General features: G+C 37.1%; 1 protein-coding gene across 4 annotated transcripts in view; it reads left to right on the top strand.

Annotated features, from left to right (window-relative positions):
* The window catches only part of DACH2 (dachshund family transcription factor 2), a 311,011-nt gene that overhangs the window by 196,072 nt on the left and 90,279 nt on the right, over window positions 1-24,660 (top strand). For all 4 annotated transcript variants that reach the window (XM_055818287.1, XM_055818286.1, XM_055818285.1 and 1 more), the window contains exon 3: window positions 13,295-13,426. In XM_055818287.1, the coding sequence (XP_055674262.1) occupies window positions 13,295-13,426 (132 nt within the window). The remainder of the gene's footprint in view (window positions 1-13,294; window positions 13,427-24,660) is intronic.

Genomic DNA, 24,660 nt, shown 5'->3' with positions numbered 1-24,660 from the left:
GAAGTTTTTCCAAATGTTGGTACATGTTGAAGTCTTACTGAAGATTAAAACCTCAGGACTTCAACCTATTCATTTTAGTCATGATACGGCTTAAAGTTGAAGTATTCTATAAAAGCTAAACAATGCCAAATGCATTTGGCTGAGATCAAAAGCCAAATCTATTTGTTCTCTTTCATCTTCAGTGTTCCATTTCCTAGGAGTGTGACCTTAGTCAAACATCTATTAAAGTTAGCTTTTGATCTTACTCCCTTTTTTTTTCTTAAAAAAAGAAGGAAAAAAAAGTCAATCTTTAAAATTTTCTTCCAGAGACAATCACACTATTGTGTTTTAATGTTCCAGCAGTGTGTGAGTAAATAGGATTCTCTGATGTATGTGATAGAACAGCGTTTAAATGGGACAATCATTTTTGTGTCAGAGACAAGAATCAAAAGGAAGCATTCTTCACAAGCTGTTAACTGGAAAAATCCCCCCAGGTCAGTGGAAGCATGTTAACTGGTCAGTGTGCTGCATTTTTTGGTCCTTTGATGAAAATGCCTTGTAATTTGATAACAGGTAGCTGTTCATTTGTAATACAATTTTCTCTTCGCCAGTCAAAGCTGCCTAGTGATTAATCAGTAAAAAGGTTAATTTTCTTCTCAAGTATGAGCAGTTTAGTGGCTTTTTGAAAGAAATAAGGACAGATGGGATTGTGGATACTACATCCTTTATTTCCTGAGTAGAATGATAAAGATGCTTCTTGGTCATCTGTAAGTTCCTGCACATTAGGGCAGCCTGTCTGTCTCTCACTCAGTTCTCAGCTTACGTGAAGTGAGGAGGTCTTTCCTAAATACGTATCGGTTCCTAAAACTATACAAAGGAATAAAATTACAGTAGAGAGTTATGTTTAACATAGTGAACTAGTCAATTACTAATTAATCCACAGTAACTACCCTATTAAACCTCCTCTTATCAATGTAGTGCCACTGCTAGGCAAATCTCAGCTACAGGATATAGTAGATAAATACAGAAAAGGTTTATTTAAAAGCCATATCTGTAGAAGAAACAGAATGTGTCTGTTTGATAAACTATTAAATTGACAGATGTATCACATATTAAACTTCTAAACCCAGAGTTAAATCCTTACCGGAAACACATTGGAATATTACCTGGATAAGTTTATAATAATATATAATAACCTATCAATGTGGGAAAAAGGCTTAAAGTACACTTAAACCTCTCAGATCTAAGAAGAGAGCTGCAAAGAGTACAACATTAATATTGAGAAATGGCTGAGGACTGCAAAGTGTAATAATTTTAAAGAGAGTGCATGCAAGGTGTTACCTATATAATGTAGACTTCTGGAAAAGCAAGATGAATAGATACCTGCAATGTTTGTGATGTTTTTCTGAATTGGCTTAAAAAATTTCCAAATCGTTTTGGACATAATTTATATTAAATGTATTTTTATTTTTAAAGTAAATTTAATTAATTTGACTTAAAAAAATGAGAATCTGTTTTAAGAACTGAATGTACTTTGACTACTGAAATAGTTGCACAAAACCTAAGCTAAAAATGTTTGTTGCCATAGTTTTAGAAAAAAATGAAACTGTTATACTGATGCAGACTCAGGAGTAAATACCAGTAGAGTTTATCTGTAAAGATTTGCAAGGGCAAAGAGGATATTTGCATAATTTTAGATTACTGAGTGTTTCAATTCAGTGACTAAATTATTCCTCTCCGTCTTGAGCCTGCATTTTGCTTGGAGGCTGCAAGTTAATTCAGCTTGACCAATGAGTAGAGACACATCCTTTTAAGATTTTAAAAATGGTGTAGTTCATCTTCTATGTGTTACTTTTATTCACCACCTGGAACAAGAAAATAAGCTTCCAGTCTCTGTCTCAGCTTTGAAAAATGTTCTTTACCTTGCATAGCATAAAATGGAAATAGCTATTCTGGCATAACTTCATAAACAAAGGTGATACTAACCTATTGGGACTAAATTACTTCTCTCCTGTGTTATTTGTGTAACTAAATGTGCATGAATAAGCTTCAACAAAACTATATGAAAGTTACTGAAAAACAGAGAGATCAGAACAATCAGAAGTAAAAAATGCTTAAAAGAAGAAGTAGTTAAAATACATACTCCTCTGTAATCATGTTCTGTACACTCTCTGGTTGTGTGATCAATAGTCATTAATTTATGCCCCAGAGGAAAGTACAGCTCTTTGTGTTTACCAGTAGTCCAAACATAGCTAGAAGTTAAATCTGGTTTCTCCAGCCTATGGGCTGGCTCCTCATTTCTCTTTTGCATTGTTAGAACTTCAGATATCCATCACCTGTTTGCAGAAGGTGCGCGAAACAGCAGCTCAGCTTTGACCTGAGGAAGTGTTTGGGCAGCATTTGCTGTGGTTGTTCTTGCCTCACAGAAATTTGCTGGAAATCTGCATGAAAGCTTGTCCTTTCCCAAGTACGGCCACTCGGATTGCTGTCCAAACCCTGCTGAAATAAAAACTAATCTATAATATCTCATTTTCTTCTTAGAAAGAAGAAATGTATATGCCATGACACACCACTGATGCTAACTCGCCACAAAATCCTAGTTAAAATAATCCATTCTAGTGAAAGGGACTTTGTAGCAAAAGCTACATTCTTGATGACTGTGAAGCATCGAGTTATAGCTGTGTGCATGGATGTGTTTTTCCACTCCCTGAATTTAAAAAAGTAGGGGAAAAACAACAGGTTTTGTTATGTCAAAAGTGTATAGAGAAAGATCATAATGTAACAGTAGGTAGAGTCTTCATTTGAGGAGGCAGAAATCTAGAGTCTAGTCCTTGCTCCCCATGCATTACTTTATTTGGCGTTGAACAATTAATAGAAAATTCATTTGGGAATATCAAGAATCAATGATTCCAAGAAAATTTAAGTCCTGTTCTTCACTATGCTCCACATCTTTTGTCAAATTCATAGCAATAATAAATGTGGTAGGCTTTACCTTAAAGCTGGCTTGGAGCCTGTGTCACCGATTTCCTGAATTTTCACTGAACTGTTTTCCTTCCTTGCTGGGGAATTTTTCTACTTTACCACCATCCAAAAATATTTTTCACTGTGAATAAGCTGTGGTATTTCAGATGATCTTAAAGCACTAAGATTTTGCTTTCATTCAACAGCCAGAATTGGGAAGTGATTATAGGTCTCAGAAGACTATTCCATGTATTTATGTTCTTAAATGATGATGCTTTCAAAGTTGCATCTTTTGAGGTTGCATTAATTACGTGCCATTTGAAGAGGAGTGCATGGGCTCCCTCGTTCCATTGCCTGGATTATTGTACTTCAAATAAGCATAATATTTTTGTGGGTTTTATGAGCTGGCCACAAATTTCTCAGCTTTAAGTAACTAAAAGCAGTGGTAGCTGTGTTATCATAGCATTTGGTTTCTGTTCTGGCAGAGGTCTTGAAAAATTGCGTGTGTGGAAGAAGAACTGTGTAGTGGATGATACTACAGAGTTGTGTTATGTGGAGGAACCTGACTTAAACTTTACCATCTGAGCTAGCACTAGTTGCCACCCCAGCTGGCGGTCTATTCCCACTAATTTTGGTAGGAAGAATCTAACCTTAGCAAAAGATCCCACTGATTTTAGATTGATTGCAGAGGGATTGCTGTATAACTGGGGGATCGCAGTGGTTATGAGGAAGGCAGAATTGCATCCTTGCTTGAGTATTTCATCTGCACTTGCAAATTAAGCTAGTTTGAGTGTAACAAATACGAATTGTTTTCCCTCCTTCTAGCTAGCGCAAACCACAGTGAAGAACAGTTTCTTGTTCACAGTATTTCTGCTTTTCATTTGCAAGCAGTTTCTGTGGTGCAGTTGCCATCTTGAGTAAAGAGGGAGCTCACTGCTGCTGTTTGTAGCTTGGTGACTAATAATGTGAAATTATTATTTAACATCTCAGGAAAGATTGAAGTAGTATTTCTCCACTCTAACACTTCAGCTTCTAGGAAAGGTTAGGTAAGGGATCTGTGTGTAGCATGATCCTCAAAGCATGCTCGAGCTGGTCCAGCTGAAGTGAGCAGTGGCTAGTAGGGGAATCACTCTTAACAGCAGTGCTGATCTTGACAGCATATTGAAGTTTCATCTGAAATACAGTAGCATGATGAATTTATGGAACTCAGTATTCACTTACAATCCTTAAAATATACCATTTTTTAAATTGCAATTTGAGACAATTGGGATGCAGCTGAGCTGTGCCATCTGATACAAAAACTGTATTTATATGATATTTTCCAGTCACAGGTAGGAAGTAGCTTGAAATCACAAAGATACCCTTATTCTCAAGAGACCTTACAGCCCAATTAATTTTACAAACTCGAGAGATTTGTGCCAACTCAAGATAAGCTTTCAGACTTTTTGTACTTAACTGAAAGCACCTCCAAAAACTTCAGCAATTTCTCCATCATTGCTGTTTATGGACAAGTGCTTTAAACCCACATAAATTGATTTAATGGGAAAGGAATAAACGTGGAGAAAAAAATAACAACAACTAATTCTGATTTCAGATGGCAGCACATGCACCATCACAGGCTTCGTGATGATAGAGAAGTTACAGAATGTCCGTGGTGAATGTGAGGGCTATTCTGTTTAAAAGTATTCATACTGTAAATTTAGGAACCCAAACGTCTGAAGCCCAAGAGAAGGTGGCCATTGAGCCCGTTAGTGCATCCAGGGCCCTGGCTGCGTAGGAGCTTTCCAGGCTGGTGGGCAGTCCAGGTTGTTTTGAATTTAACTCAAGTAAAACTGAGATTGCCGACCTGGGCTGCATTGCCAGATGATCGTGCACAGCTCTGGCTGGGTGCCACTGCGTGCCGGTATCATTCTTGGTCCTGAAAGAATTTCTGCAGTTCCAGAAGCGTTGCTGCCCTGCAGGTTGTGAGGCCAGAGTCAAAGGGCTAATTGCCTTTTGGGGCTGATGATAACCACCACTGTATTCATCCCTGTGACTCCTGAATGTTTAGGACTTTGGAGTAAACATCTTTTTCCTATAAATGAAATTCATTAAATATATTTCTCTCAGGGAGGTAATTTAACATGTTTCTGGTTTAGTTTTTAGTTTTTCAGTCCTTATCTCAAAGAATTGTAATCTTTAGTCTGTGACAGCATTGGGAAAGCGTAAGCGGATAGTTTTAGAATTTGGATGATTATGAGCATTACTGTAACTTGTCTTATCCTTACTGACATCTGAGTCCTAATGCATGAATTTGTCACTCTTTTGATGTATGAAAATACTATTCAAGTATTCCACGTAGTGTAAGAGTTTTCATTTATGCTGAAAATTTTCAATGACATGACTAAAATCGCATCAGATATGCACCGAAGAACATACAAATTATGTGTATAAAGTGATTGTAATCTTTTCAACAATAATTCAGTGGCTGATGCATCTGTCTCATGTATGCCTCTGTCTTCTGAAACCTGCAGATCAAAAATGGGGTGGTCAGTCAATCAAATATGTAGAAGGCAGCAAAGGTCACGCTAGTGCAGCATACTAAAAGCATTATGTATTACAGTCTTGACAAATCATTCTTATGGCATAATTATAAAAAAGAGCAGAAAATGTCAAAAAATTAATCAAGTCTCATGAGACACGCTATAAGAATGAAGGCAAAAAATTAATGTAACCCTCGCAATGTTCTTTGTAGTTCTGATTTTTCTGTTTCCCTCCAATAAGGTAAGCTACAATTTTGTTTGACATGAGATACAAGCTACCTTTTTGGGTATGAAGTCATCTGTAAAATATGTATGTAGCTGGGTATTGCTATGCATCAGCTTGAACATGAGTGTTCATGCTATCATAGATTTAAGCACAAATTTAGGATTAAAATTTCTATATACATTGAACTGAGCCCCTTGGGTTGAAATGAGAAATTTGACAGGTCTTTGGTCATTGTATCTTCATGTGGATCAAGGATATGAAATATCTCAGGTACAGAGACTCGTTGGAAGATGTTCGTGTCTTTCGGATGGATATCGGGGACAACGAGATTAGGCTATACAAAACACAGAGGTTGTAGCTGGGTTGAGAAGCCTAAATAAGAGGCAGCCATGAAAGCATCTGGAGAGCAAACTCTCCACGTATTTTAAAGTGAACCCCTAGATAGATATTTAAGTATCAGGACATTTTTCTACTGTCTAAATAAGTGTGAAATTAGAGGATGAGAACCTGTTACTTCTGTGAATTATTCCATGGAGTGGCAGGAATGTTTTGTTGTGTGAAGGTTTTTACCTTGTTTATGCTTATGTGAACTTTTGCATGAAATTATATGTTAGAATTAAAATGTGAGCTAGCACACAGTGTTAAGCAGAAATTACTAGGGGATTGCAAAATCAAGTCATAAGAAATTCAGAAACATTTGTGCAACCCTAATTCTGATCCCTTGAGTGTTTGTCGAAGTCTTTAAATTACATTATCACACAGTGGGGTTTTTTTCCCCAGCACAACTGCCTGGTTGATGATACAGAATCGATTGACCTGTGGAGGAAGGAAAGTTGTATGATGAAGAGAACTGTCTGTAGGTCTGTCCCTATCTAGCTGTTGCAGAAGTGGAAGAAGCTTGTAGGGACACTGCAAAAGCAAAGAATAAGGTCTCTCAGGTAAAGACTGTGACAATTCATTGCAGAAGAGAGCTGACTGGAGCTTCTCTGTCAAAGATTAATTTCATACAACTGACAAATATGCATTAGATTTGTTGGGGGTTTTTTCCCCCTCAGTGTGGTTCTTTTGCCATAGTATAGTTTTCTTGACGTTTTAAAGTGGCGGTATTTAAAAATTTTGGGCCACTCAAAATTTTTAACTGTTGTCTGAAATGTTTTGCAAAGGGTGATCTTCCATAGTCTCTGAACTTTCATTAACAGAATGTGTTTAGAGAATTAGTCTTTCTTTTTCACTTTGAAAAATATAGCAGTATAAGTACTGTATAAATACTTGAAATTTTTTTGTTCTAAAAATCCTTTTTTGCTGTTTGACGTGCTTTCCTTTTGCAAAATGGGAGAGAAGAACATAATTCTAAAATATGGTTGTAATATCAGAACAACTGGCTGCAAGTATGAGAACAGATGAAAGAAACTCAACTGTTGTAATACATTTTTTGGCTATTGACTACATTTCAGCTTGGCACTGTCAAATGGATGTTGCATGGATTTCAGTCTGGGCTCCAAAGTGTCCTCCCAGGGCCTGGGGTGAATACTCACACAACTTAGCCCATGATAAAGCTTAGCGCTACGGCGCTTACGCTGAAATCCCATCCTCTGCCTGCAGTGGCCAATTACTCACTGAGTTCTTTCCTTACAGTCTCTCAAATGTTTCACGTTGATGGATTATTATGATCTATCTGAAATGGTAGCCAGGATACCTTTGAACAGCCACTGAAAATGTAACATGCACAAGAGCTAAAACTCTTCCCTGCAGTTTCTGGTTGAGTCAGTTTACAAAAATGGAAAAATTCTGCAATAGGTCTTACGTGTTTGGACTGGTCTCCAAACTGCCCTAACACTTAACTTATTTCAATGTTTTTATTCAATAATTTGATTTCACTGTCCTTTGTGTTAGTACCTGGGCTTTACCTACTTGTTTATCACTAAACAAGGATGATACATTTCAGCTACAGAGAAGCCTCCACCTTCTAACGTGAACGTGCGAAATAATGAGTAAATTCTTGCAGGAGTTCTGACAATGTAAAGTACATTATATGTGTTTACTTTTTTATTTATTTCCTTATTGAAGAAAAAGGGAAAGAAAGCATATCCTTTTCAGTCTTCCAAGGCCTAATTTATTGGATGTTTCAGAATTGTTTTTGCTATTTGCAATATGGTATCTCATATTAACATTTCATACTACCAGATGTTTCATTATTCCTGTTTTAGCACATCATACTTGACCCATAGCAGCTTTGAATGCAAACAATAAACAAGCCGGTGCACAATGCTTGACTGTTAGACTGAAATAATATGGCAAGGCTAAACTGATTTTCATATTTCCTTTTGAATATTATTAATTGCAATGTGTTGACTGTTAATTTAATTAAATGTTTTGTTTCAATATAAGACCATTCTTCAGTTCACTGACTCACCGTTTCATTTAATTAATTGCGAACCTCAAGATTTGATTACTCATAGTTCTGCTTTAGTTAATTTACTTGTTCACAGTTTTGACAGAAAAGCTTTCAAACTAATATGAAGGAGGGGCACAGCCTAACTAATTAGGGAACCTTAGCTAGTGTACAAGATTAGCAAATACCTAGGGTCACCTTAAAATGCACAGAGTCCTTGTATTCACCATGAAAATCCAGTTTTCAGTGGCTGGACATTAGTTAAACATGGGGGATTCAGTTGCATGCAAGACACCCTAGGTACCTCAGCGTGGGAACGTAATTGGGTTTTCATTTCTTACGTCTCTGAGAAGGCGTTTGCCAATGAGTAAGTTGTGATGTTTACACGACGCAAGAGATGCTGTCCCCTTGGCACCTGGTGCTCAGGGGAGCGGGTGGGTTCAGCACTGCCCCGCGATGGGAGACTGTCCCTGAAGAGGGTACGCTGTGAATGACCTTGGAGTTGTGATCTTTGGGCCATGCAGTAAAAATGGATTGTTGTTAAAATAATTCCAGAGATTTCACAGAGGAATAATCCTCAGAAGTCTTTTTGTGTGCATAGGGGGTATTTGAATAAACAATTAACCACAAATTTAAGAGGATGCAGACAAGGGATGGAGAAACCTCTCTGGTCTTCACACCCTCTCGAGTACGACAGGTACCTTGGCTTTGGGAGCCAAGGACATGCTCAGTGGGTCCAGCCCTCACGGAAGCAGCCGGGCGTCACAGTACTTCAGATCTAGTCCATCTCCAGCACCCCACAAGCAGCGGACCTTCCCCAGAGCCACGTGGCATGCCACGTTGAGTAAGCTGAGCGTTGTCCTAATTTGAATCAAAAACCTCAATTTGAAAACTGGTGCTTAGGTGTGTTTATACTGTGGCTTAGAATGCAGTTGCAGAACTTTACTTAAGTGCAACCTGATCATAAAATGTGCCAGTTTGTGTGTCCTTGAAGGGTTATTTCAGGGCTAAATTTGTGTGTGGCACAGCAGAGTTATACAGACTTGTCAAAGGGAGAGTACGCAGTGTTCTGACAAAACTAAAATTACGGACTGAAGATTACTAATGGCAGTTGGTTGTTTTGCCATATGCACGATGCAGGTGTACCTAAGCATACACCATCACAATCTGTTATGCAATTGTAATCAAGATTCATATATAGAGAGCTGACCCAGAACATGGCTCCGAGAATTCTGCATTAGCGCTGATGTGTCTCTCTTAAAGATCCGAGCAGCTCTGCAAGGAGCTGCTGTCCTTCCACCAAGGCAACTGATGGCTTGTGGGCTGCTGTTAGCAGGACTAGCTCCACTGGCCACATGGTTGCTAGCAGTTTTCAAAACAGATCCTTGCTACTGTGATGAGATGCATCCTTTTTTGTTATTAGCGTTGTAAAGTTTGTATGTGTTTGATAATAAGCGATACATCGTGTATTTCCTGGGTGTTTAGTGATTGATCACAGCTGGCAGAAGGTAACTGAAGGAAGAGAAATTTAAAGTGTGAACGGAGAGAAAAAAACCAGAAGCTTTGAAGTATGTAATCCAGTCATGTCGGTTTTCCTAGTGGTTTTTTTTTTTTTTTTTCCTTTTTGTTTAGGTGAAAGTAGAGGGGTAGATGTATACGTTACAGCAGTTTTCAAGTACATTTTTCAAAGTGAGGTACTCAAGTGAGATTCTGCTGCTGATAATGATTCATCTGAGAGGATGGAAATGATTCTTCAGTTCTTTGTAGATCTTTTGATAAGTCAGTTGAAGAATAGCCCTCTTGACTACTCAGCTAACTGGAGCTCAGTCAATTACAGAAAGGAGTTTTATTAATAGTTAAATTAAATAGTAGCTTCAGTAGCGTTAGCTGCAGCAGTAGCCTTAATTGAAGATTATGCCAATGGGTGATTTGCTGGACTTTTTTTCCCATCATTTCAATCAGTAGCACACCCTTACTGCTGAAACCATTTGCTTTAGCCTCAACTTTATTAGCTTTCAGAAATGCCAAAGAATTAGTACACTGTTTTTAAAGTGCCTCATAACAGTCGGGTTGTGGAGCTTTTACTGCTATCACAATTCAAGTAAGAAATTATATAGACTGAGGAATAAGTGAATAAGAGTATAAAGGCTTTGTGCTGATACTGGACTTACAGGTAGTATTGGCTATATCTCGTTCAGGTTTACGCCTGACTGCTCAGGATCTTCAGGCTGTAGTGCTTTCTGCATTAGGACTGTGCTTTACTCTTAAACTTTTAATGCTGAAGTAGAGTGACTTTGGTGTGGCAGATGGCACAGCATAGCTTTCTGATACATCACTGTTTTTTGGCTGTTGTCCTTATGGCAGCTGTGTCTGGTTAGGGAGCTCAAAAATGCCTGACAATAATTACCTTTAATTTCTGCAGGCGGCTTCATGGTGATTTTGGGACTGTGTTTATTCTTTCTTGTTTATTCCTTGGTACACTTTCTGCCTTCGTTACTTCTGAAACAACTGTTCAGTAGAAGTTATTTTGGTTGGGTTTTTTTGTTTTTATACAGTGCCCTGAATAATTTTGTCTTGTCTTTTCTCAGAACATTTTACTAAAGGTCTGAATTTAATTTGTTCTCTGTTTATCTCCTTAACAATAGTTTCTTTACCCTTTTGTATATTTAAACAAAGTAAAGTTTTATGACTTACAGTATCAGGAACCTGCATAATACTGACCCAGAGGAAAATACTTATCGGGATGTTGGTTCATCTATACATATTTGGGTACATACAAATGGTAGGAAGTTATGATAAAAAGACACATTCAGACTCCAGATTTTTTGTAACCTTTAAAATAAATGTGAATTCTTTGCAAATGGATTGAAAGTATAAAGTGAAGAGAGTAGGCTGTGAGTGGGTACAAGTTCTGAAAATGCCTCAGTGTGATGGCTGTACCTCAAAACTTGGAATTGGTTGTGGGATAAGGAGGAATAGTGCAGATGTGCAGGCAGGCCAAATCACACGGTGCCTAGAAATCTTGAAAACAGTAAATTTCTCAGAAGACTTGTGCTGATGCTTGCTTTTTGAACTTCGTGAAAATAATGTGAAATTCACTCAAAGAGCAATCCCACTTCCTTTCCCTAGGAAAAAAGTGGAAAAGTTTATAGAGTGTTTTGTCTTCTCCAGAAAGTGTGTGGACAGTTTTATCATTTAACATGTATTCTTTGATGGATTAAGTGTTTGTGATATCAGCCAGACAGTTTGTAAAAACAGGAGTTTAAACATCTGGGGTTTTTAGCTGCTTGAGAAAAACCCTGTACATTTGCAAAAGAATTTTAAAGGATGTTAGACAAATAAAATATTTTTAAATAAAGAGCACTGTTACGGTATAGTGATCTTCTCTGTGAAATAAGGACTGCATTAAATGACCTAAAAGACAAGATTATTGATGATGTTTTCTGGACTTATTTTTATATATTTGTAATTAGTGTATATTAGTAATGAAATCATATAGTTTTTCAACGGTAAAACAAGTGCCTAATTAGTGTAGATAATATTTGTTAGATGTGGTTTCAGTGCTTCGGGAATATAGGAGTGTGTAACTGCCATTTGTTTTTGTGATTGTTGAGGCTCCTAGATAAGACAGGAGGAGGAGGAGAAGGAGGACAGACGGTCTGGAGAGACGAGGCTGTCTTGTAACCTGTCATCTCCAACTTACTGATATTAATCAGAAATACCTTTGCTGAAGTTAAAAGAATTGCTGTGTCCTTCTCTGATAATACATGTCCCTCCTCTATGCAGTTGGAGTCTATGGGTTGCTTGCTTACTTAAGTCATATTAAAATAATGAGAACTTTTGTGAAGCCTCATAACATAGGAGCAGCAGAGCTAATCTACATGTCAAATTCATAGCAGCTTTTAAAAGAAAGTATTTTAATTTATGGATGTGTGGCAGTATAGGATGTGAAAATTATTAGTTCACTTTAATCAGCATTTAATCTCTCAGTAAACAGTACTTTCCAGAAACAGCAGATTATTTAATTCTGTTTTGATGTATGATATCTTTGTGGGTTGATACAGCATGCAGCACCAACAAAAAATTATGGGTTTTTTGGTAAACGCAATTCAGTGATTTTGTGGAAATATGCACAGTCAATTACAAGATAGCTGATAATGAAGCATTTAGCTTGCTATTTAGCAAATGACAAAAGCAAGTCATACTATATTGGAAGACGGTAAACCCATTTAAACCATAACTGAATGAATAAACAATTTATACCTGTAGTGATCTTTTTGGTTACATGGCCTTATCCCCTGTGTTTTCCTGCAAGGTAGATGAGCTGCAGATAAGATATTTTCAGTCACATCTTGCCCAGAGTAAGAGTAATTTGATACTGTCTGAAAGAAAATTTGATCTCTTACTTACTGACCAAGTCAAGATGGTAACACTGCAAAAGCTTACTCTTGCAAAAAAAAAATACTGGGAATGTAAATAATAAGAAAGTTATGGTAATGATGGTAACCTGTAGCCTGACACTACTCTGCTTCTCTTCTTTTACTATTGGAATTTAATCGGGGTTAGTCACTTGAAAATGTTCTACCACTAACAGCCCCTTAATTCTGTAAATTTGTGCTGGTCTTAATGGTCTCTTAAAGGTGGGATTGAGTTTGTGATTACCTGTATTGTACTTCTCTGACATTTCCAATGGAATATTTTCCAGTAGCAATAATGTTAATCCAAACCAACAGACTTCAGAAAAAGACAAAATAATATTTGGATATGTAATATAGTAGTACAGCATTGATTGTTCCATGTTAATTGGGTTTGCACTGTTGTAATTAAGAAATACTGTATTTTACTACTGTACTTGGAAATCTTGTAGCAGCTAAATAAGTCAACCAGAAAGTGATCAAAGTGACAAAGTGATCAAAGTGGCAGGAAACTATATTTAAAAGTATAATCAAAAGGGATGCCGTTAAATAAATATTTCTTTATGCTACATGTGTAAAGAAAAAAAAAGAAAGAATTAAAAATACAGAATCCTTAGAATGGTGTACTGAAATAACTCAACTTTAAAATAGTGTTCAGAATAACATTGCATAATTGGATGATGAATGGGTATTGAATTTACGTGACTTATTCTCACTGAAAAGAATTTTCTTGTTCATATTTTTCAGTGCTGGATTGTGCAGTGTGATATTGCATTTATTTTTTTTTTTTTTTTCCCAGGTCTGACAGCGGCTGCCATGGCAGAGGCTATGAAGTTACAGAAAATGAAGCTTATGGCAATGAATAGCCTTCACGGAAGTGGAAGTCAAAATGGAACAGAATCAGAAAATGAAGAACTCAATTCTAATGCAGGTAAAGTAATGCTGTGCGTGTGAGCCATAGGGAAGCTCTTAGCACACCTGCTTTTGTGCGTGGGAAACAAAATCTCTTTGAAGTTCTTGTGCTCTTTTTTTTGGTAAGCTTTGCTCTGCCAAAGTCAAATCAAAATTACTCACCCAATTTCTCCAGTATTCTTCCAGTTTTCCTCCCAGCAGACATCTTCATAAATTTTTTGAAAACTATTGATGAAGGGTTGTTTTCATTATGTTAGAATACAGACATTTTGAACTGCTCCTTAAATATAATTGTAGTAACAAAAGACTTCTCTATTGGCAATAATACAGTGAGTCTACAGTTTTCCTGTAAATGATGGAAAGTTTCCAAAATGTAAGGTTGTTGGAACTCATTGAGTTCCACAGTTCAGTGGAGAAGGGTAAAGTAGGAAATGGTAAATCACCAACTTTCTGTTTTTCTGTGTTTTGTTCTTTCCTTGAATGGATATTTACAAACCACAGCTATGAAGGAAACTCATGATGAACGTTCGTTATGGCCTGCTTGGCTGGAATAACCTTGGGTAGAACGCACTGACACTGAACACGGTCAGTCTATAGTACCATAAACATTAGCGTAAACTTGAACTAAGCTCCCTGAGTCCCAGTGCTGTGGGTTCAAAGTTCAAGTCAGAAATGGATCCTTTGAAGAGGACATCTTCTTTGTTTATTGTAATGTCCTTTCCAGGTCAATAGAAAAGGTTATCGCCTTGATAGTGTAGAGAACCTAGAATAAGAGAGATCTGTTTTGACTCAGAAAGCTGCTAGATACCTATTACAACAAGGGCGGTTTCACTTGGACTCACTTTTTTTGACACAAACAAGCCTACAATACACTCTTACCATTTTGGAAACTTAAGCATCCTTTGTTTTCATTATCAATTCAAGAACAGAGGCATTGTCTCATCCCTCATTGCAATCAGATCTCCCATCAGCATTCACACGTCTGAAGTCACACATGCGTCTCTAAAGATGAAGCCGCTCTAACAGTTTGCTTGCTTGGCTGGTGTATAGTGTATATGCATTGTACCATCAAAATGGTAATTTATTAGACCAATAAAGTAGCAGCTGGGAGGTCTTAGACTCATTTTCTAAAGGAATAACTTTGAATTCATGACAAATTATGCACAAAGCAGTCTTTCCAATAGTGGTATTGCCTTTTGCTAATTTTGTGTACTCATCTGTATTGAAGAAATCTGGCTTCTAATTCATGCATTAAACCCTTACCCAGCTTTCTATTACGTAGGTTATGTATTTTGTATTCACCCCTCAGACCCTAATCAATTAGTGCATATTGAATTCAGAAAAAAAGCACTGAAAAAGCATATTTAGTTTCTGTAATTCTTATACACTCTATATAGTCCAAAATTAATTATGAAGTTTCACTGAATGCTAAGAAATATGACTGAAGGTAGAATTCCTGCAGAAAAGCAAAGAAGCTTCATACGGGAAAGATGCAGAGTTAGTATTAGAGTTTTTAAAAGCTGCTGTACAAAAGCTTGCTGATTTTAATGTTCGTGGGTTTGTGTGTTACCTGATACGGCAGAATTTGTGTACTTCGTATGGCGAGAATCTACAGTACATTAGTACTGTTATTTTAGCTACCTTGTTGACAAGTTTTATAGGGAACTATCATACCAAGCCTTTCGAAAGTATGTCAAGAGTATGCATATTAAATCAAAGTTCTCAGTGGTTTAACAATTCAGTGAGTTCTGTAACAGACTCAATACCAATTTAAATATTTGGAAAAATTCCCACTGACTTTAGCTGAAGTTTCAGTGAGACTCAAGTATAAGGATATGGTATCAGTTATATAAAGATCTTTTCTCAATTCTTTCCCTTTTTCATTGCCTAATTCAGTAAAATTTCCAAGAGCAAATTTGCTGGATCGAGTGCCGATGTTGATTACAGACAGAGAAGTAAGTCCTTAACAAAAAGAACTAATTGTATTAAAAATAAGAATTTCCCCTCTTTATAGTATCTGCAATGCCAACATTAGGATCATTTATGTAAAGCCTGGCTTCTCTCTTTATTGAAGGATCTTTTTTTAAAGGTTTACATTAAGCAAGTACAGCAGGATGTGTCAAGGAAAACAAAAATTAAAAGAATATAAAAACTTAACTATACATTTCACTATAAAAAATAACAGAGGAATTGTTAAACATTCACGACAGAAAACTCCTTGGTGACTGAGGTGGGGCACGAAGAGAGTAGGCATTTTGTTTAGAAGTTGATAAACATTTTCTAACTTTGATTCACTGTGAAGAGAACACCATGATAATTTTGTGTACATGAAACCTTTACCGTTTGTTTTGCTCTAGACTCTTACAGCTTAAATGACTATTAAAAACAAAATGGGGTTGCGAAATGAGAAAGAAAATGGAATTTTGAAATTTTTTTTACTAAGAAGAGGTAAAAAGGAACAGAGCAAAAGAGTCAGAAGCCTCATAAGTGAGAACAACATTTTATTTTAGGAGAGAGACCTACAGTTTCTTTGATTTGAGGTTGTGTTTAATAGCTTCTGTAATGGCTGCAACATGACTCTGCATCTAGATTTCAGCATGAATAACAACCTGTTCGTGTTTCATTTAGCTCCAAATGAGAAATTCTGTCTTTTATTGTTTTAGGAAATTAGTCTGTGTACTATTGCTCCTGGAACTTTATAATTAATCACTAAAGGTTATGGCTGTGGAGAGTTTGTGGGAAATAGATGTCTGAATGATTATAATTGTAGCTGTCAAATCAGAAATACAGCTATACAGAGCAGAGGACCTTTTGCTTCCTTTTACTTTTTTTTTCTTTTTACTGTAACAAAGACTTGAAGGGTTGCAGTTTTGCTTAAAAAAAAAACAAACACCTATAGAGTTTGGGCTTTTACCTCAGTGTTACACATTAACTTCCTTTGGCAAGCGTAAGATACCACACCACTAAATATTTCACATTAGGATGTGTGCTTTCCACCTCATTCCGTAGTCTGTTAGATGAGTGGAGTAGTCTCTTGCTGTTGTTTGCTTTGAGTTAAAAATGTAATTGGTTGGTATTAAGTCCTGAAACTTTATTGCCAGATTTTTTTGGAAATGTGTCATTATACACAAGCCATTAGTATAATACAAAAGTGGTGAGGTTGTTTTGTCATATTCATTTCAGTCTCCATCTGTGTCTGTTGAAGTCATTATGAAATAATTTTGGATTTGCTTCTTTAGTAATGCCTAGAATGTCACTTCTGTAGTTTCTTTGTGTGTGTGTACCTTTGATGATGGATTTTTTTCAAGAATTTCTGTATCTGAAGCCAGAGTTCATGCTATCAATTTAAAATCTGATCTCTAACTCTCAGGATCACTAACAGTATTTCCTCAGATACTATATTATCCTCTAGGAAATTACACGTGTGGAATTGAATCTTACAGGTGTGTCTAAGGAAGTGGGGAGTAAACGTGCCACTTCTTTTCCTGCTTCTGGTCCATCCAGTATGCTTTTGCTGCCAGGTCCTACCTCCCTCCTTTTTGTGATACTACTATAATCTCAGTAATGGTGGAGTTTAGTACTGGAATATTCTAAATAATTTTTTAAAAAATGATGCAAGAGACAACACTGAAACTGTGGAGAGAAAAAAAAGAAAAATACCACACACACCCCCCAAAATTTTCACATATTTTTTAATTGAAGTAATGCATTAGTTCACAGTGCTGTGAAGAATGTTGTTATACATTTGAACATTAATGCCCTCCTTCCACTCCCTCTGCAGAAGAGAAAGAAATTTTTTTGCACCTTCCTACTCATCATATGAAGTGTTGAATATGCCTTCTCAGGCAGTTGAAAAATCTCCAGTTTAATCTGGCACTATAGGATCTCTGGCCCCACATTCCAGCTGATCTGTGCTAGCTGTTCCTTGTGGCCTACTGTCTTGTCCCCATCTTCTTGCAGGATCTGGGAAAGAAGGTTGAATCCAGAGAACCATGTAGTTGGGGACATAGGTGTCTGGAAGCGGGAGAAAGTAATCCCTCTGAAATCTCAAATTCCCAGTGGCCATAAGTCTTTCATAATCCTCGTCCTCCGTTTTGGCTGCTGGATGTGGGTCCCTGGTGATGAGGCGGTTTGTTGATGGCCGGCAGTGCACACACCTGAGGGCTGCCTTGAGTCGGGAGGGTGGCCATAGCTAAGGCAAGTCATGCTGTAAAACATGACTGGTAATACGTGCCAGGAGTGATGTGGCCTTTCGTATTCCACGTTGGAAAATGAGTAAGATCAAGAGTTTGGAGCTGGCAGCTGAAGCCAGGTATGCCGGGTGTGTGTGCAGATCTCTCAAAGCCCAGCCACGTCATCAATTTTGCTGTTCTGTAGAAATAAGACAAACCAAACCAAACCTCTCTTTTTTTGTGTGTTTATAAACACAAAAATGTTTATAAAGATCTTCTGTTTCATCATCATGCAATACTAGAATTAGGTGTAGTAGATTCTGGAAATTAGCATGTAATTGCCTAGGGAAAGTTGAAACTTATGTGAAATCAGAGCTTTTTTTTTTTTTTTTCATGATAACATGGCAGCAGGTAGTTTGTACAAGTGCTAGAACTGGAACACGAAGGATAGATTGCGAAATATAGTATTGGTGATATTACCTGAACATCCTTTAAGCTGCATAAGCAAGGAAGGATCAGTGCATAGCAATCCGTGACAGTACCTGTTTGTACAAAACCTCAGTGCAAAGAATAAAGCAGTTATTTCCTTCTGTTGGCTTTTGGAGTTAGCATGCATGATTTAATAAATGTGTTTTGCTTTCCCAAGAGAGATATCAAACAGTACTAAGTGTTTCAGTGGTATTTCCTTAGGAAGTCAAAATGTTATTCTGTATGTAGAGTCTTGTTGCTTAATTTCCAGACAAGGAGCTAAGTTAGGCAGAAAAGAAAGGAAAAACACCCTAGCTTTTGGCATATGAGGATCAGAGAAAAAGCTCTTCATAGGGAAAAAAAGAAAGTGTTATCTTTTTATCCTTTTTCCCCTTCAGTACCTGCCATGCAGTTTTCTCACAAATGCAAACATCCTTCACAATCTGTTTAAAAAACCACAAATACATCACTCAGAGGAATATTTAAGGAACCATCAGGAGGGAAAAAACTCATTGGTTTAATGGAATGCTGTCAAGGAAAATCAGCATCACAAACGACACAGGGGCAGAATTGATACTTTTGCACTGACATGTTAAAAGAAAATCCCATGCATTATTTAGAAAACCCAGAAATCTGTCAGCTGTATGATTGCCGAGTTAGCAGAAGCAGGAGGATGCTGCTCAAGTTGAAAAGAAATGCGTAGGCACAGATCCATATTGTAACCTTTCATGTTCTCCACCCACCATGAATACCCAGCTATTACACGGTCAGCATTTTTTAGTTTTTCTCTTTTAAAATTTTCAAGTGCTTGAAAAGTCAAAAGAGGTAGGTCTTTTATTCTAAAAAGCAGGATGCCAAGGCTGTTATTTTATTGTAAGAGTAAAAAAATGACAAGACCAGTGAACAGATTTTTTTATTCCTTGAGTGCAGTGCAGACTTCATAAAGTCATTTTTCCTGTTGTTAAACCAAGTATTTTTGTGTTAAGTGAGCAGAGAGTTATTGTTTCAAAGATGATAATTTTATTTAAAGAACACAAAACATTCATGCCATTTAAAAAATATAACCAGTCAAAACTACTATTAATATTTTTAGAATCAATTGAAAAGCTAGTGAAGTATACATTTAATTTTCTTTAACTGTCCTTTTGCCAGGAGGAGTATATACAGTCTTGAAGTAGGAGAGAATTTGATATGTTTTGCTTTTTGTGCCATCTCATCCAAAAACTCAGCTTGTTTGACTCCAGCCCTTGCAGGTATATGAAAACATTTCATCCTAAAACCTGAGATAGCTCTTTCTTTAGATATGTACCTGTGTTGGCCGTGGTGAGTGTGGAGGTGCTTGCTTCTCATGCTGGAAGTCGAGAATAGCACATAGAGGCTGAACGGGCCTCCCTGTCGGCTGGGTGCTGAAATGCCCATCGAACACAAATGTGTTGAGCACTGGGATAAGCAGGACAGACAGGAAGGAGGATGACAGTTTTGATGTGCTTTTTTTCCCTCAAGCATGCAGATGATATTGTACTGTGGGTATGGCTCATGGTATAACACGTATTGCACAGCCGATGGGACCGGGCTGGGCAAGTGATGGTCAGTGTCATGCAGAGGCACAGCCCGAAAGATCTGGAGATCAGAAATGAGTCCAGAGCACTCACAGCTCCTGTTCAGTCCATCAGTCTGGGATGGGTGTCTCTGGGGGAGATTGGGTTTTGCAGTAGGACTGGGCCGTGTTACAGCGTGTGGCTGAGAAAAAGAAAATAATAATTTCTGAAGCAATGAGACCTTGGTTCTGCAGGGTGACTCCCAGCACAGGGCGAGGGAGCGGCATGCTGAAGTCTGACGTACAAGTGAGGCTCCTCTGGGCAGTGCAGGCATGTATGGCCCACAGGTGACTGCAGTGAGGACAAGCTCTGCATAAGAGTGTTCATCCCAAGACTGTAATACTTGGAAGAATATTCGCGTAGTGATGAAGCGCAGCAGCTTTCAGGATGTGCTTCCGTACGTAGGTTTGGAGGTGTGGTTTCCTGGAAATGTCCTGAACTCACTTGCAGGGGATATCTAAGTAATGGGAAGCTTTCTTTTTCAGTGAAAATGGAGTGAAAGGACTAAAAACATTTACCTAACACTGAGGCTTTAAAAAGCTTACCCATTGCTGCTTGTCAGAAAATGTCCATGGTTGCTGAATGATCCAGAGCCATGAATTCCTTGCAGATAATGTGAGTGAGGCTTTCCTGGAGTCAGCGACTGGTCGTTCTGGAGGAAGATGTTGATGTACTGTTTTCTTTTTTAAGGTACAGTTCCTCAGACATTAGCCAGGAGGTGATAAGCTGGTTGGCAGGTTTGGTTGTACCTTGTTTGTATTCTGCTGTATTCCCTTCTGTTTCTCCCTGACGGTGATGGCTTCCACGGGCCCTCTCAGTTATCCCAAGAACCCCGGCTCTGTGTGTGAAGCTGGGAAACAAGAAGCGCGTGTATCTACTGCTTGGCAAATCGGGGGGGTTCTTGGAGAGCGAATACCTGTGTTACCCCACCATTGGGCAGGGTTTAATACCAAGAATTTTAGGATGCTTTAGTGAACCACAGATTCAGTGGAGGGCAAAATGGAATTCGTTTCTCATCTGCAAACTATTTTAAGGTCCCATTTCAGATAGATTCTTAAGCATTTACCAATTGAATGCATGTGAGTCTTTAACTGTCTTTTTAAAAAGCATTCTTACTCACTTAAATATGAACAAAAATATTTCATCGTAAATACATGCGATTCACACACAAATGTTGATTCATCAGCTAATACTTACATATTTGGATTGACTGACACCCGACTGAGAAATATGAAGTAGCTCTGGCTGTAGTTTTAAAGCTAATATCGGAAATACAACTTCAGACAACTTCTGAAAATGAAATTCTCTGTGCTTTTCTCTAACTCTGAGGCATTATTTTCTTTGAGAGGAATTAATCTTTCAGATTTTTGATGCTTATCTTCCACATGATGAAAATTAATTGATGTTTGTATAACATCATAAGCTAATATAAACTGTTTTAAAGATAAGCAAATTTAGTTATTATCTTACATAGACCTCTTTCTAGAAAAGTTATTAAGCTCTGGTTTGTGTGCGTGCTTTTTGAGTGGGTAATTCTCAAGAGTGTATTTTTAATGGATTCATGACAATTAGATGCTGGTAATTGTTTATGAATGGAAAATATATATACTTGTAAGTTTATATTTCAACAGTTAAACATATCACACAATCTGCTTCCTCAGCATATTTTGGCTGTTATCTTATCTGAAGTCAAAGAACTGCTGTTCCTTTTTTCCAGAGCATAAAGTACATTTTTTTTTCATAAAGACAGAATTCCCTACAATGATTTCTAACTTTTGCTGGAACGAATTTAATACAGAAAATCAAGATTCATATCTATTAAAAACAACAACTTGCTAACACCAAATAAAATGCCTCCGGGTGCACACAGTGTAATCATAAACAACCTCTCTTAGATTCTTGCCATATCTACTATCAGAACTAAGTGCAGCAAAAGATAAACTAATGACAAAATGCAAATGGTATGGCTAAACTGCATAGAATTGAGAGCTTTCACATGTCTGTCACCTTTCAGATCCATTACAAATTTATAGTCTTAGAGTGCAGAGGTCTAAATCTTCAAAGCTTGAAAAACAGAGGTGCAGCATGAACTAATCTTCATTTTTTCCCCTATCTTCTTACAGCAGCACTAATGGAAATGTATTTTGTTTAATGACTCTGAAATCCTGTTTGTAATTAGATGTGGGAATTGGTCTTACTTTGTAACAGATGATACTGGAATAATAATATGAGAGATGCTACGCTGAGACCACTATCCTCCTAAATCTATATCATTTTTCATTTTATTGACAGGAAATGTGTTCCTGGAACAAAGAGATTGATTTTAAAGACTAAAAAAAAAATGTCTAGGAAAAACTCAACTGAAAACATTTTAGCATTACTTTAAGAGTATCGCAAGAGTACATTAACCTTTTAACTTTATTTTTAATTTTAGTAAACAGTCTTCTTGTAATTGTTGCTTTGTCACTGATATGATCTTTGAATTAATGCAACAAAAGGTAGAGAACTTTAATTAATGACAGGGTGCATACAATTAAAATGCATATCATATTTCAGAAGGATTATTCAAAATAATTAATTTTGTCTGTTAAAACACTTTTACAGTCGTAAATGAAGTAATTAGGAGTGGTGGGCACAGAACACGTGAGTGCAGGCTGAGTTCATACAGTCCCTTCAAAGTATGTTGTCTTCACTAGGTCTTGATGTCGTAAATCATTTTGGCCACTGTAGAGCCAAGGCTACGTTTTTTCCTTGCTTATAATTTTCACATTTGTTAGTAGCAGCAGATATTTGTGGTCAATATCAACCTGCTGAAGGAAAGCAGGTAGCTCAGAAGTGTCCCTCATTAAGATGAGGTCTTGTGTTTCCCTGCAAGGCAGAGGAACTGCTGTGGCAGTGTAGAGAGCAATAGTTACCAGAAATCTACCAAATTTAGGACTTTCTGCGTAAACTTTTATTAAGACCAATCGGTTCACTGCATTTTAAAAGGAAAAATTATTCCAATTCAGACATTTTAGTGGGCTTCTGTGACTGCCGAAGGACATGACGTGAAGAGTACTGTTGTGCCCTTTAGGCAGCAGAGCTGCTCACTGCAGGCAGGCGTAGGGTGAGACAGCATCCCCAGACATCTCTGCCTTTCTGGTCTTGATGCTTAGTGGGAAAGGGAAGGAAAAAGAAAAGTGCGGTCCTGATCTACCTCTCTGAAATGCATTTTGTGTTTCATGTTAAACCATGGTTGGATAAAAGCAAAAGCGATCCTGGGAGCATGAGCTATCAACTGGGGATCAGATGAACTCTGGTAATTAGGGATGCCAAAAATGCTAAGAGGTACACCTAGTGATTTGCAGATTTTCCACAGTGCTACCAAAGAACAAGAATACTGAAGTACCATGTGTCAAATACGTAATTTTTTTCTTTTTTTTCTTTTTTTTTTTTGAGGTCCTTGTATGTACGCTGTTTCAAAAAATCTTGTCTACCTATCATCATGTTGCAGAAAATAAAAAAAACCAACCATCTTAACCAATGTTGTTTAATTTCCCATTTAAATATATAAGGATGTAAGGAATCCAGAACGTAAAGAATTCCAGTATGTTAGGAAAAGCAAGTATTTTAATACTGATGAGTCAACTTGAATCTCACATTAAGGATATTTTAACAATAAAAAAGTACTTAATATTTTAATTACATTATAAAGTTTGAAACATTCTTGTTCTTGTTAAAGCTTACATAAGTTAGGATGAAAACTGGCTTATTACCTTTGATACGGGCCACATGCTGAGAGTCCCCCAAAGGATGTCATTGATAGTGATGCAGCTGCCAACAGCAGGAGTCTCATGAATTATGATTTTAATCAGATTTTTTAAAAACGTCCCCTAACGTACAGTTAATTTGTTTGAGGTAAGAAATGTTTGTGGTGTGATCATTTGGAATATTTTCTCACTCGAAAGAGTAGCATTAATCCAGAAAGACCCCCATTTTAATAATGTTGGGTTTTAGTTAAGCATTCAGTACTAGATTTTTGCAGAGTGCCCTGAACTGACATTTTTGCAGCTGAGATTTGGTAGCAGTTTTACTTGCAACAGTTGGTGCTGTTTAAATGTCTAGCTGATTTGTGAATTTGATGAGACAGAAGTCACTGTGGTCTCAAGTGACTCTGCCTTTACTTGCACCCACAAAGTAAGAGGCATCCCTCTGTTCTGGAGTAGGGACTCTATGGGTAAACAGGACATACACAGATCAGAACCTTATTGCTTTTTATAGAATACCTTGACTATCTTGAATATTTATATTCAGGGTTTTTTTTTCCTTTAATAAAGTTTTGATCTGTAAGAAAATCAGGATTTTGCATTTATTTCTGTGTTTTTAAAAGTAAGCATCTGACTGTTTTGCATAATAGGTTAGGCTTTCTGCTTCATATTCTGTTTAAAAAAAGCTGGAATCCAAAGCTGTGAGTGACATTTTGGTAGAATTTTAGCAAGTACAGTCATTACCAAATTAAAAATAGATACAGGTGGGTAGTCTGTGTTTTTAGCTCCTTTGAAAAAACCCAACCCATAACTGTATACAAGAGCAGCAATTTATCAGGTCACTCCAGTTAAAACTATGAAAGCCCAGCTATGTTGTCTCGGACCAAGAGTAAATGTACCTGTGTATCACCAGAGTGTGTTAGAAATCATTAATTTCCATGGCTGAAACCTTTTTTCCTCAAATTAAATTATTGTTCTTAATTTCTTAGAAGTTTAATTTACATTAATAAGATCAATGAAGAATATTCAAACCTGGTCCATTTAGTCATGGAGAAGAAAATCTTGTTGGCACCATATAATTGAAGTTACTAATTTGTCCATAATCTAAAGGGAAAATACATGGATTTTTAGTATGTTTCAAATGTCATCTTAATGTGTTTATTATCTTGGAAATGTAACAGATACTAGTTTATCTGGTAACTCACATGTATTTTTAGGATGGCCAGTTTGTGTATTAATTTTTGCAGATATATGTTTAATCTTGAGAGG

The sequence above is a fragment of the Falco peregrinus genome, chromosome 13 (assembly GCF_023634155.1).
Source record: "Falco peregrinus isolate bFalPer1 chromosome 13, bFalPer1.pri, whole genome shotgun sequence".
In the NCBI taxonomy this organism is placed as follows: domain Eukaryota; kingdom Metazoa; phylum Chordata; class Aves; order Falconiformes; family Falconidae; genus Falco; species Falco peregrinus.
Note: the sequence above shows the minus strand (reverse complement) of the source record. Positions and strands in the feature narration are given on the sequence as shown.